Source organism: Branchiostoma floridae, chromosome 13 (genome assembly GCF_000003815.2).
Source record: "Branchiostoma floridae strain S238N-H82 chromosome 13, Bfl_VNyyK, whole genome shotgun sequence".
In the NCBI taxonomy this organism is placed as follows: Eukaryota; Metazoa; Chordata; class Leptocardii; order Amphioxiformes; family Branchiostomatidae; genus Branchiostoma; species Branchiostoma floridae.
In genome coordinates this window covers 11,287,383-11,302,222 of record NC_049991.1, presented here as the reverse complement: position 1 = coordinate 11,302,222, position 14,840 = coordinate 11,287,383, and the positions used below count along the sequence as shown (strand labels likewise).

Below are 14,840 nucleotides of genomic sequence, written 5' to 3'. Positions count from 1 at the left end.
GACTCACTTCTTTATCATCATGCCATGTCTCTGTTTCTTCACTCTCCTCCACCGGTGGGCCAACATCAGCATCTTTAGATGTCCTGTTCAGATAACGCATTGTATCAATTGTGTGTACATTTTGTTGCCTTGAGTTGTAACTATCAGAGGCATTTACACCTGTTCTACCATCTTCAAAGTTGTATGTTGAAATCAAATAGAGAAAAAAAAGTCAACTTTATAACATGCACAAAGGTTTATCCGTTCCTTACCCCGATGTCCTGAGCAGACTGAGGGAGCTGTCTTTCCTCTCCAGCTCCTTCCTGCACGTTCTCAGCAGCTCAGCCACAGCGTCATGTCTGTACTCTTCTGCCAGCTCGAGCGCCGACCGCTCCATGGCATCCTTGGCGTCCAGCGATGCACGGTTGGCCAGCAGCCACTTGCAGCACTCAGGGTGTCCGTTCATGGCAGCCAGGTGCAGCGGGGTCTGGCTGTCTGCACTGCGGGAGTTGATGGGACATCCCATGGCATGCAGGACCTGGGAGATAACAGTACATGTAGGTTATCTTCATTCACTTATTTTATACTAGTTTATACAACCACTGTTGAGAACTGAACCTTTGACTTCGAGTTTCCCCTTTCTGTCTGCATTAAGGTAACAAATAGAAGTGTCAATTTGTAACACAAGGAACCACCACCCACCATCATACAGTTGACATGGCCGTTCATGGCAGCAATGTGCATCGGCGTGTACCCAGTAGGCGTCTCCTTGTACAGGTTGGCCGTCTTCACAGACAAGTGCTAGTCAGGAGACAAGAAGTACACACACACTCTGAGATGCTAATTTTTACAACATGGTACGATAGAGAGCTTTCCTTATACACCATAAATAGCATCATGACGTTCATTGAGTGTTGAACACTAGCATGAAGGTTGCTGTTGCAACACTACTTATAATTAAGCCCCTTATAGGCCTCTCTGTGACTTTGATGCCACATTACTGAGCAGAAACTACACTGTAATTCTAGCACAGTGTGCTTCTAAGGACACACCATCTTAGTTCTTACCTTCACAACCTCCAATCTGCCATTTGCGCAAGCAACATGGAGGGGGGTCCAGCCTCGTTCATCCATTTGGCTGGAAGAGAGAAGATTAGCGTAAAGCCAATGCTTTGTCAACTTTGCTTCAAGATAGAAAAATTCAATATTTTGCAACACTGGTATGTTCAAAATCCAACACTTCAGTTGTATTGATCCACCCACCTCATAAGTTCCTCTGAATATGTGGCAAGCTCCTTCAGTCTGTCCAAGTCCCCTATCTTGGCTGCTTGGTGGATTGTTGGACCCTTTTTGGGATGGGCCTCCTCTGCCTGTAGTGATGCGAGGCTTGCTGAGGGGCTCGCTGTTGACATACTTGACTTTCTCACTGCTTCAAGGCCCGCCTAGAGCACATAAGATGTAGAAGAATCTATAGTGTTACTTTGTACATATTTGATGCAGAGAGCTGCAAAGCTTATACTGGTATAAATATTTTACCTCAGAATGTATGAAACAGTAATAAGATTTTGATTTGTCTTTAATGCCTACCTTAAAACCTTCCATGAAGACACTACCGGCTTCTTCAGGAGTTTCTTCTTTCTTCTCATCATCTCCCTTCCCAGAGTCCTCCATTTCTTGTTCTCCTCCATCTGTTTTCTCTTTGTCATCCTTTTCATTTTCCACAGTATCTTCTACATTTTCACCTTCTTTACCATCATCACTAGCCTTTACTTCAATATTGTCATCAGCTTCTTTCTGCTCTGACTGTTGATCTGCATCTTTCCCTTCCAGCCCCTCATCATCAGCTTTTGTGCTGTCTTCCCCTTCAACTTCACTTTCCCCACTCCCCTGTCCCCTCTCTTCCTCCTCTTTCTGTGACGTCTCATCACTCCTCGGCACAGGAGTCTCGCCACTGGTCTCACCAACATCACTCAATCTACGTGGACTGAGACTTCCCTCAGACTCCTCAATGGTCGGGGAGGTGGGTGGTGTGATTTCGTTCAGGTCTCCAGCTTCTTCCTGTACAGTTTCAGTCCTCGCACTTTCACTTGGAGCAGTCTCTGTCCCCTCAGGCTCACTTGTAACAGTCTCCGTCCTCTCAACCTCACTTGGTAAAGACTCTTCTCTTTCAGGCTCATCCAGAGCCACACCTGTTTCATATGGCGTAGGTACATGGACCTCAGCCACAGTAGTTACCAGGTTTGCGGTTGGTACTTGTTTCAGTATTACCTTCCTTGGAGGTGGGCCATGGGCCATGGCTACCGGCTCCTGTACCACGTGCCTCATTTCCACCTGAGTTTTTTCTACTTCCACTGCTGACACTAGCCTTGCGCTATGGACTGACTGAGAGTCACTGCTGTCACTGTCCTGTGCCTTTGCGTCTTCCTCCTCCTCACTGCCACTGCCCTCCCCTTCTCCTGCCGTGTCACTGTAATTCACCAGCCTCCGTGGTGTTCCCTCTTCCTGTTCCTCATTAGTATCTCTATCTGATGGGAGATCTTTCTGGTAGTATGGTTCATTCTCAACATCCGAGAGACTGCTGTCTGAACTTGGTTCCACATAGCTCATCTTTTCACTGCGGTCAGTTACGGCTACAGAGTCATTGTCTGTGGCAGAATATTCCACATCAGATTTTGCTTCCTCTTCCTCTGGATGCACAATAAGTACCTGGGTCAGCCCCTTAGTTTCACTGGAAGGTCTCCGCTCAGAGTCAGAATCTGAGTGTTTGGGAACCTTCCTGCCTCTTGCAGTTTTTGGACGAACGAAAGTCTCTCTCTCAGCCTCGACTTCCTTGTCTGAATCCATCTTCTCATCATCATGCCCAGAAAGCGATGAACGAGATTCTGGTCTTCTGTGTCTACGTTTCCTTTTGCTCTCCAAGTCAGGGGAAGGTGTTCTCTCTACAGTCTTCTCTGGCTCTTTATTTTTCCTAGACCCTGCACTTGATCTGGACTGCTCACTTTTTCTTGAAACATTACTTCTTGCAGATTCTTTACTTTTCCGTGATCCCACACTTTTTCTTGACCCTTCACTTCTTCTAGATTGCTCACTTTTGCCAGATTCTGCTTCTGACTTCCTTGATTCTGCTTCAGATTCAGACCTCTCTGAGCCAGACTTATGAGATCCGGATTGTTTAGATCCTGACTTGTGAGATCCAGATCTTTCAGATCCTGACCCATGAGATCTGGACTTCTGTGAGCCTGACCTATGAGACCCTTTGGATCCCAGCTCTGACTCTGTTTCTGATTCCTCTGAGAAGTCGCTCTCAGAACTTGAGCTTGACAATGTCTTGTCTGAGTCATCTGTAAAAGAAATGTTGATATTATACACGTGTCTGTCAGTTATAACTTGCAGGTAAGTGTATTGTATAATCGCGTATTTCAATCAGGGTGACATTGGTATACAAGTACAAATAAGCAAGCAAAGGAAGAGTTCAAGGTATTTGAGCATACAGACAAGAACTTTGCACTTTGGATAACATATGTTTGTAGTGACACAGGAATGCATAACTCTGACTAGGTGCAGTGATGTACTAGTATGCCAGTGATAAGTTGTGTGAAGTTTACTCTTGTGTGTTTTGGTACAACTTGGAGACAGAAATGGGGACAAAAACAACTCTTGCAAACCAACAGCAGAACTCAAGCAACATTTTGGACATGTACATGGACAGGCACGAGACAAGACACAACAACAACACCTTGTAGCCAGCCTTTCTAACCTACCTGTGCAAACCTCACAGGGCATTCACTCATATCACTGAGTGAAATGCATGCAGTAGGCAGAAATGAAGCAGATGGATTGTACATGGCATAGACAGACACAGAGATGTTACAAAGAAGGTATTTATCTTAACAGCAAAATCAGTAAGTTGACAAACATACATAAATGTAGCTACAAATGTATATGTACAACTCTATGCTATGATCAACTATATGTACAACTATGTGTGACAAAGTTTGGATACTCTAAAATAGACCCTCCTAAATAGAACTTCATAGCTGAAACTGTCATGGTGGTGGCAAAATATAAAGTGCATCATTCTCTATCAGACTTACTAAGCCTCTCAGTGATGTTTCAACACAATATTTTCACTGATTCAAGCACTACTGACAAAATCCCCTATATTGAGTTTATTGTGATACCCTTTATACAACTTTATACAAGTACCTAGTTCAGTCGAGCACCAGTTGAGTGGAAGCTCCATCACAGCCTTGTTATCTTCAGCAGACAGCTGACACTTGCAGAGAAACTCGTATGTCACAGCTGTCTCCCCAAGTCTCTTCACTACAACCTTATCCAGGTACCAAGCACAATCTGGGGAAAACATAGGAGTAAGGATAGGGAGGGGATGCCACATCTACTTAGTATATGCTGTATAAATGGGGCCCTACCATTTTGGGAGGTTTTGACAATGTGTCTGGGTTATAACTTCAGTTTGTTTTCATTCTGAATCCAACTGTTAGCCTGAGTATCATCCTCCGTAGTAACCGCTGGCTCACAATTTTCGCTTGCTAACAAGTGAAAGTCGTGAGCCAGCGGTTTCTACGGAGGATGATACTCAGGCTATCCAACTGTTCTACTGTTATCTGAAACCCCATTTCCTTTGCCATACATCATGCAATACATACAGGTACATTTCTTGTGTTAGCCTCAGGTGCAATGCTTTTCATGAATACATAAATTTTCTTTCCAGTCGAATAATGACGGTTAGTTTAATACTGTTTGAGAAATGAGCTGTTCTTACCTGTGTCTGTGTGCCTGTGGCCTACAGTGATAGACAGCAGTCTTCCCACATCAGTCGTCTGAATATCAAACCTGTCGATCTGAGAGGAGGAAGATGTAGCTGTCAATCTAAACATTTAAACACACATCAATAGTGAAACAGTACCTCTATCATTGGTGACTTGTAGACAATAATTGTGAGCCTGAATGACAAATTTTTCTTTTTTAATAAACATCAAACTTGAATACACATACTGTAATAGTGTGAACTATCTTTCAACAATGCTCACTACCATTTTCCTGTCATATGTCTTGTCAGTAGTTTAAATGAAGGTTTGTCCAAAAAGGTTTTTCTGACTTGTCTAAGCCCTTCACCTGCTAATTATCACCAAAAGTAAGAAATAAAATTTCATTTCCTCAACTTTAATCATGAAACATTGTTAAAAGTATAAAAGTGTAATAATGATAATTTTAACATACAAATATAGTTGTTTGGTATCATATGTCACTGTTTGAGACATTTGGTGAAGCCAAAATAACACACCCAACAAGAAAGACACCTGACTTAAAAAGATTTCCGGAAAATGGCAAACGCTCGGCCTAGATTATGTTCACACGAAGAAAAGCAGCCGTGTGACCTTTTGAAATTACCACCACTGAGAATAACTTATCCCCAGGCAGCAGTTAGCAGGTGCAGGTCAGACTGATGCAGGCTTTTACATGCATTTGGGCCAATAGGAAAGGTAAGAACTAATCACATCTGTTTCTATCTGATAACCTGTAGATTACCTGGATTGAGGATTTGATGCCTCGTGACACCTGGGTGACTAGACAAATACACTTGACACGAGTGGGAGGCGATGGCTGCAAAACAAATTGTACCAACGGCCAATATGAATTGCAAATCTACAGTTTAGCTCTGCCATACCTGTCCCTTCTGGAAGGCCATTCTGTGAGTCTTGGACTCCTGTAGGATCACCTCCTCTGTCCCTCCCTTCTTCCCGTGCAGCTGGACGAACACTGCAGCCTCTGGGTTCAGACTGGCTGCTGGGCGGTCAGCAGTGTGGACAGACACTTCATAGGCTACCTCTTCTGTCACAGACGGTTTGGAGGATACCTGGAATCCAGAATATGACAAAATATAGATATGTTGTGGTTCTCACACAGCCAGAAAAAACATTTCTGTCTGGTCTTTTTTTAGTCCGTGTAACGCAAACTCTGCTATCCGGAGCTGGTAGGCTCCTCTCCATGTAGGACGGGCTTAATCATAAGAAGCGCGATTAAATCAGGCTAGTCTTTTTGTGTGGCTACCGATAAATATTGTAAGGCTGTTTTGAATTATAGTATCGTTCTATATCCAGACGTGTAGTAGTAAGCCCCTCTCACCTTTCCACTATGCAGAGTGGACATCCCACTGTCCTCCAGGTCTGTTTGAGTCCCAATCTCCTCCATGGTCTGAGTTGCCATGTCCATAGACTCGGGCGACCAGGCGTACGGAGGCATCCCTGCAGGGGGGGAGTTAGGCGGGAGGTCCAGGTACATCTCAGGGGGAACAGGCGGGTAGTAGGCCGTGGGGTGGGCAGAGTACGGGCGCTGGCTGCGAGGGGAGGTGGTCCGCCTGCCGCGCCTCCACTTGGCTGACTTGGGTCGGACCTGATGCTGAGGATCTCTCCCCTCCATGTCCAACTTGGACATTTGTAGTCTGAAATTTACATACCAGTGTCACAAAGGGCTCTGAAAGGATGATTTCATTACCAATATCAAATGACATTTATAAAAGGCATAGAGGAATCAGTGGTGGACTTCAGTGTGAAAGCCTGCTACTTACTGTAACCACTCAGGTATGTGTCTAGTGGAGCCATTGGACACAGCAATGTTCATGCCGTTATACTCAGGAGGAGTAGGCTCCCTGTCTGGGTCCTCATCACTGCCTGGTTCCACGTGCATGTACGGTTCTACAGGGACTCTGCGCCCGTTGATGTCCCACGTGTATCTCACTCTCCGCTTCTTTTGTTCCTTGGCTGGAGCACTCTGCATGAGGTACATTTAAGACTTAAAGTCAGAGATGAGTTTAAGACCCCATGTTATGCTATGTCCAATGACTATGCAGCTATAAGGTCATGAAATCAGCAGAAATCAAATTGACAATGAGAGAGCTGTTAGCAGTGTCTTATGTCAGATTTGATAGTCTGGATTCATTCCTTAATATCTGTATTGTCAGAGCACTGCAGAGTGTATAAGGTGGGAAGTATTGAACTGCACCTGTGGTCTCTGAGGAACTCGTCCTGCCAGGGTTGGAAGTCTTCCACCTGTGACCTAAGAAATAAAGAAAGACACAATCTGGTTACTACAAAATGTAGATTATCTTGGTTCTGCTACATGCAGTAGAATTGCTTAATACATAAACCAGCAAGGAATAATGTCAAGTAAGTTGGGAACAATATAATGAATGACACTTAAACCCTGACTTCTGTTTTAATTTCTAGTCTTACCTCAGGGTATGAGGCAGTGGGACCTCGGTGGTACCCAGGTAAAGAATCTAAATCCACAGTTTCCTGAGAAAAAGAAAAAAATGTGTGTTAGTGAATAAGATACAATGTCTTCCACAAGAACATGAAGAAACAATATTTTCAAAAGTTTTCTGAGGCATGGAATGGAAGTTTGGGACACCTACTGTTGCCACAAGTAACTTGGTTGCCATGGAGACCAGTCTCTGGGCCTCTCCCTTGGTGATGGTTGGTGGTGGTGACCGCCTCAGCACCTTCTTTGCAGGACGAAGCCTTGCTCTGGAAAAGGGAGAGAAATTTCTTTGAATTAATCAAAATTTCTTATCTCTGAATACCACTTGGTTGATTTCCTTTAAAGAAATTCTTCAGTTGCTAATAATATGTCTTGTTACGAGGTAATCAGTTGTGTCAGGCAGTCCCTACCTTCTACTGGGTGAGCGGCGCCTGCCCCTTGGGGAGTGGGGTGCATTGAAATCCTGAATCAGCGGCTCCTGCAGATAGAATTGCACATGAGTCAGTGAAAATGCTTTTGAACCTCAAAAGTTCTGCAAACCACTTTTCTTACTATCTTGTTAGAGGTAAACAAACTATACAAATATTCAAACGTCTATCTCGATATTGCTTATACTGTGCACACACATGAAAAGACACATAAAGCCAGGGAAGACTTAGCAGTAGCCACTGTCACAAACAGATTTCTTAAGTAACCTTCTGTACCATATGAAAACACCTTTGCAATAAAGACATGTTGAATGTATATCTATTAGGAATATTCATAAAGGGTGTTTTCTCACCACAAACTGAGTCTTGGTAACCACCCTGTCTATCCGTCTCCTGAAGAAGAAAAAAAAAGGAAAAATAATATTAGAGTGGTTCATGTAATTATAACACTTAACTTAAGGCTGAATGCTGTCAACCTAGTACTTAAAATCTGCTGCCATCCGTCCTAATCATATATAAGCCGTTTTACAGTACATTGTACAAAAGCTTATTGATGTAGTTAGCACATTTAAAGTGTAATTTGTTATGGCTTACAACACAAACTTCATTCTTGCCCATGAGTGTTTTTAGTAACCAGGCAATGCCATTTGTACATCACTGCACAACTTTTACACATAACATATTGACTTTTACCTGACTTTGCCCTCTCTCTGATTGTAGGGAGTCTTAGGTGGACCCAGCTTCTGGATCTTAGTCTTGACATTGGGGCTGTGGAAGTAGTGCTTGAGACTGCGGTCGTGCATCCTCTCATCATGGTACAACATCAGTGGTCTCTGGAACAAGGGAACAACATCAACATATGAATGTACAATCAGCATGCCAGAAAAACTCAGAATGCTGTTGCTGCACCCTCACCCAACACAGCTCTGGCATACAAGTAAAGGTAGGTGCCAGCTCTTCTTTCATTGTTTTGTCAAATATTGAAATGTTAATTCGTTATTCAAATGTCTTAAGCACTACAGACCTCTGTATGTTACCACATCATATCTGAGGAGGAAACATTTTTTACAACAGACTCTCTAACCTTATTTCAATGTGCATTTAGTTTTCCTTACTCTAATAATGGACGCTTGAACTTGAACTACCCGGTAACCTCCTATACTGTCTTGAGCTATCATGAAGTTTATCTGTGACTGATGTAAATGTGATATAAGAGTAGGCCTTGTTCTTTGAATCAGCAATAAAATTCTGCCAGTCATAACCTGGGCCACACATCTTCATCCTGTTGCCACCTGTACTTCACTCAGTCAACAACATACATAGAGTATATACAAAACACATCTGACATCATCAGTCTTTCAGTCCATAATCTTTTTCCAACAACTTTTTTTCAAAAGAAAGTCTTGGCCATATAATTAGCTCACAGTCATTGTACTACATGAAATTGTGGCCAGTCGCCCCGGGGTCACCTGTATACTACTATATAAACACTGTAACCTAGCGACTATCGCCTGTCCCTTGTTGTTGGTTCATTTGGCTGCCCTTATCAGCTCCACCTTTAACCCTGGCACTTTTCTGACTGTAAAAATTATACACTTAGCGATAAAATTAACATACATTAGCAGGACAAAAGATTTCAAATGGTAGAAGATTTTGTTATCATTCTGATCGATAACTCATAAAATTGGTGATGTAGGAGGAGAGGGTTTGAAGACAAAGGTGGTGCAGGGGTATCCATATCGACATGTTCCAGGTTTTCATGAGAAAAATGTATGGAAAAAGGGATAACAAAAGATGCCACTTAGGGTAAGACAACATTTGAAATAATTACCAGTAAACCATTTTACGATTCATTTGACACCTCTTTCACACAACACAAAATCACAAGGAGAATTTGCCACCCCAGAGGGTAGGGTATCAATATGTCCTCTGGCCCATGGACTAATCTACTGTATGCTTCCAAAAAACATGGCAACCAAAAACCTAGAAAGCAATAGTTCTAGAACCCTACATGATTACCAGACATTTCCCTGGTAACCAGAAGCATCCTGAGGTAATGTCCAGCCCAGCCCATTTCACCCTCAGGTAACTACATTTACATGCTAGGATAGGATCTTAGAAACCGATGAAATTATAACCAGTTCAACAGGCTTTGGTCCTGTCACTTTCTTTCTTCTCTTTTCTTCTAACCACCTGTACTGTGTTATCATCTTTCACACATGCCTCCAGTGAAGCGCAGGTATGTAGTGTGTAAACACCACATAATGGAAAATAACAGCTTGCTTGCTTACTTTTCAATTAAGCGTAAGGATAAGGCAACTCATGCAGCAACGCAAATTACATTCGTCTACTTTCAAGTAAGTACTGAGTTTCGAATGCCACCAACAAAACAAGGCTGTGGTGTTTATAAATCAAACAAATGGAAGGCACCACCACATAGCAACCAAACTTGTGGACACCCAGCGTCTTTGTTTGTTCCACACACAGCTAACCCAGCCATATATTTGTCCTTTAAGTATGAAGTAGAGACAAAAAAATTACTGCGGTTACGATAGAACTTAATTAGAAGGCTTGCTGTATAGGATATGTTGCCAGGTAGCCAAACACCTGCTGAGACAGTGAATATTTCATCTGATTGGAGAGTCACTGGTTAACAAGGTTCTATATTCACAACCAAGACATAAAATCACAGTGAGCCAGCATTTCAGTGAATGTCACGTCATAGCTGTGATTAAAGGTTCTTGTTATCAACCTATAAAGGAGACTGACAATTACGGTACCCAAAATCTATTTTGCCTCACCCTTTTTAGAGAAAACATAACAAAGTGTTCAGCGGGGTTGTTTTTTTTCTCCAACCATAAAGGTCATATTTGAGATGATGTTGACCTCTATGGTTGCACATTGTTTGATGTAAATTGACCCAAGCAGTGTGGAGGTGACACAATGACTATGCAGGGGAATTTGATCTACATCTATTTACTGAAGCTCATTAAGGTTGAAAACTGTAAGCACAGGTGATTCCACTTGTCATCTCATTACTGGGGATTAACCATACACTTCAGCAACTGGCCACAGGCCAAGACAGAAACCTTCACCTCACCCTCCTGTTTCAAGATACCCTACCTATGATACATACACTGCTACACCCACGCCACACAGACCAAATGTATGCCTTTGTTACTTGACCCCACCCATTCACAAGTGTTTACTTAAAATGAGGTAAGGGTGTGGTACTGAGTACATTGGCAGTAACAATTGTTGAAGGTGACTGATAGGTCTAACTCAGAACAACAAAAGGTTGTAGCTTATGAAGAAACCTGTTTGTGAACTTTCAGTTATCTACAGTTTTGGGTTGCTATAGTTGCTGTACAAACTGCAATTTAGAATACAAGGATTAAGAAAGTTGTGACCAAGAAGGTATGACAACTTTCATTGCTCATACAGGTCATCAAACTTTATGTAATGTCATTATGGGCAGATCAGGGATGATGGTTAAGTGTGGGGGCAAGAAGCTTTCAGTTGGAGCAATTTTTCTGGGAGTATAATTTTGCAAAATGAGTTAAAAGAAAATTTCTGTAAAAGCAATTTTTGTCGGTTTGTTTCTTCTTCTTACTCAATTTTGAAACGCCAGTTTCTTCAACATACGGTGATTGTACTTGCTGTCTTGTGAGTTCCTTCTTCAATGTCAGCACCACTGAATTTCTTAAAGTCCCTTGTCCCATGACTAAGAACCTGTCACCACCGTCAAAGCTGACGAATTACACTTGCCATAGGGGCCTCCAAATCCAATGACTTTTGACCAGCATTCACCAAAAGTAAACAGCAAACACAAAGCTGTTGCTATGGGAGACAGGGAGAAACACTCTAAACCTTACGCAATATGCAAATGATGACTACCAACAGAGAGACTGATGAAAAATCTTAAGAGATGGACTGGCAACAAGAAGATGACTTCTTTGATGCATAGGGCTGAATTTTCAATTGATAAGATAAGCTGCTTGTATTAATTCAGTAAACTACAATTAAGTCTTCAACATTTTTACACAGACATTATAAGCAATTAAAGAAAACTGGAATACTCGTATTAAGATTGATGTCTGTTTGTACTACTCTTCTATAACTCTCTTGTTTATCACTTGTATTTTTGACATTTTTACAATCAGGTACTTACCGGCTTGAGGGGTGGGTAGTCTTGTTGCGGAAGGTAAGCTCCTGAAAGGTCAAAACCATCTTCCCTGCGTTTGATCTGCATGTAGTATTTCCTAAATGATAAACAGAAAGACATCAATGAAGGACATTTCCCACAACGTGTTATAATAGTGACATAAACTGAACAGGCTTATTGAGTGCCTAATTTGTTTTGTATACATTCAGCTTGGTAACCACCTTCTGATTCCTACGGGCTGTATAACTTACTATAAACACTGGCCTGAAGGCCCTGAACCTGGACTGGAATATCCATGTTTCCATCAGATTATTCAGACAGCATTGCAGTGTAACTAAGTGGTACATTTTTATTCTGGCAATGTGACTGCCAGCACTGTTCAAAGTGAGTTCCTATGCAACAGAACTTCTATTCAAGATGCACCATGCCACCCATTTTGTGATGGAAGGCAGTTTGAAATGGAAAATAGCAAGTGACAGCAGTCTTTTTCTTGTCTCAGGAGGCTTTGACTTTGAGTAACAAAACTGGTTACTTCATTCTTTCTCAGGAGCTGCTGACATGGAAGACAAGCAAACTTGTCCTGAATATAGAATAGACTTTGGTGAAGTGCTGAATTTCAATCAGATAATGTAGAGACTATCTGAACACTAACAATACACCATACAATAGAAAGGTACTGTCTTAAAACAATTGACTCAAAGTGATTTCCAAGAAGGCATTTGACCATTATGCTGGAGGCAATACATCACACCAAGAACAATACGATAGCCTTGATCAGACTAATTGACTTGTATCATAATACTTTGTTTGTCTGGTAACCATAGGAAAGAATCATTTACACCTGTCTGGGTCCATTATTTGTAATATAATTTACTATATGTAACCCTGAGGCACAAACTATCTAAATGTTGGGCTATGAGTAGTACGAGTCCTAATATCTAGCCACCCCCATCATCTAGGCATTGAAGCAACTTCTAAATCATTGGTAGAGAATAGAGATTCACTTATTGCATCCCAAAATCTTTCATCAAAATAAGGTCTACAGGTCGAGAAGCTTCGCTCCATCATGCTGGACAGGCATTTGTGGCGACTGCTGTGTCACCTCTCAGTCTCAGAGGATGAACTGAACTGATTGTCTAGATGCATTTTTCCTTTTAGAGAGCCATGATTGAATTTAGATGCTTGACTGGTAAATTACAGTACATCTGGATACACATCAGGACCTGGAGCCCCTGTCAGAGGTAATTTCACAAAACCACTTGACTATCTACAGTCAAAGGGGAGAATAAAACTTAGTTATAATGTAACTAAAAATGATTCTTTCACATTTCTTCTATCCATGTTATATCTAATAATCTATACTGGCAATTTTGTAAGTGTTGGAAAGAAATGTGGAAATATGTGAGTTAGGAGCCTCGGAAGGAGATAGATTGTACAGTATGTCAGTATCTCCTTTTGCAATTGCATGCCAAAGATTTTTAGTCAAAATTTTATACTTTATATATATCAGGGGTCAGTGCTTAACTTCTTTGCCGTTAACTCCTTTGTCGTCAAATCTATTCAGATTGCTACATGATATATCAATTCATTTATACTATAATAATTTGGCAGATAAATGTAGATTCAAGAACCCTGTGGGGACAAAAATGACTATGCTTTGTAAAGGTCAACAACTACATTTGGTAATGAAGCCAAGGCAACAAGATAGTGTGGTGTTGCTGTGGGCCTTACTCCATGCTGTAACACATTTCCTGATGATGATACTAAATAACAACTTAATGTTAGAACTTCCAAAAGGAAAACATTATCAATAGCACTTAGCTTTTGTTTGACTGTGCTTGTTCATGTACACGCAGTAGGACATGGCTTTGTTTCGTTCAGTGGTAACGGAAATATGTACCAATGCAACTAACAAAACCTCATTTCATGTGTGATTCCAACAAGGATAACAGAACATTCATGCTTTGAGAATGTAAATCCTTGGTCCTTTTAACGACAATATAATATCCTTGGTCCTTTGTGTGTTGTTTGTATCTTGATTATCAGACATCAAGTGTAAAACAATCTTCAACTTCCACAATGTACTATGGCTGCTACATTTCTAGGAATGTACTGTAGAGTTTCTATACAGTCATTTGATAGATGATGTTTTCAATGTTGTCTTTTGCCTTGATCAAATGCTTGTTGTAGCTTTCGGAATTTTCTATGGCAACTTCTCTCAGGCTCTAGTATCCCGTAAAAATCACAAACATATCCTGTACTCGTTTTGACACCTGTGCTGCAGACACATGATTACATGTTTTACCTGGGCCGACCCAATCCATCATTTATGTGGTCTGAATACCGATTTATACACAATGAACCACCTGCATTAATAATGAAGCTGTCTCATGATTCTTCAAGAACACACATCATGATAACCTAGGCATTAAATGGACAACCACCTGTCCTGAATATAGGTTGAATGGTGCAAGACGAGAGGTGTAAATTATAGCACATAAACAGTTGCCATTTTCAGGGTCCCTGTTGACAACTGTTCGGTCGTAAATGATACAACACGGTCCCCAATACTCACAGCTTTCTCCCAACGCTCTTAGCCACGTCATCAGACGACATCTTGGTGCAGAGCAGCCCAGAGACCTCTCAGGTCTCCTGAGTCGTGATCGCGTAGTTTCCACAACTGTGTCTCTCTGGCTGAGGACAATATTTGGGTTCGCACAACACACTTTCTTTTGGTATATTCATGCGCAAGAAGCGGAAGTAGTTCCCAAGTTCTTTCTAGGTTTACCTCGGTTCAGTATATCTAATACGCGTCAAACTTAATTTCATGTGTCTTTTTGTCATTGATTTGTATCAAAAGCTGTTGTAATCGTCAAGTTTGGACGAATTTGAATATTTGTCTGACGGCGGATGGATTTTCTTTTGGCGTGTCACAGAAGCGGTTACTATGGAATGGACGAATCCAAACAGCCTGATGGATGGGAGGGT

General features: G+C 41.7%; 1 protein-coding gene across 1 annotated transcript in view; it reads right to left on the bottom strand.

Annotated features, from left to right (window-relative positions):
- The window catches only part of LOC118428944, a gene marked incomplete in the record, with an annotated part of 16,325 nt that extends 1,598 nt beyond the window's left edge, over positions 1 to 14,727 (bottom strand). Inside the window, 19 exon segments of the mRNA XM_035839247.1 lie at positions 8 to 83; positions 252 to 517; positions 682 to 780; positions 1,047 to 1,116; positions 1,242 to 1,420; positions 1,566 to 3,319; positions 4,185 to 4,331; positions 4,762 to 4,840; positions 5,668 to 5,856; positions 6,126 to 6,441; positions 6,568 to 6,770; positions 7,002 to 7,055; positions 7,232 to 7,294; positions 7,414 to 7,525; positions 7,670 to 7,737; positions 8,041 to 8,080; positions 8,381 to 8,520; positions 11,859 to 11,949; positions 14,428 to 14,727. Of these exon segments, the coding sequence (XP_035695140.1) occupies positions 8 to 83; positions 252 to 517; positions 682 to 780; positions 1,047 to 1,116; positions 1,242 to 1,420; positions 1,566 to 3,319; positions 4,185 to 4,331; positions 4,762 to 4,840; positions 5,668 to 5,856; positions 6,126 to 6,441; positions 6,568 to 6,770; positions 7,002 to 7,055; positions 7,232 to 7,294; positions 7,414 to 7,525; positions 7,670 to 7,737; positions 8,041 to 8,080; positions 8,381 to 8,520; positions 11,859 to 11,949; positions 14,428 to 14,468 (3,987 nt within the window).
- Between the last annotated feature and the right edge of the window lie 113 nt (positions 14,728 to 14,840).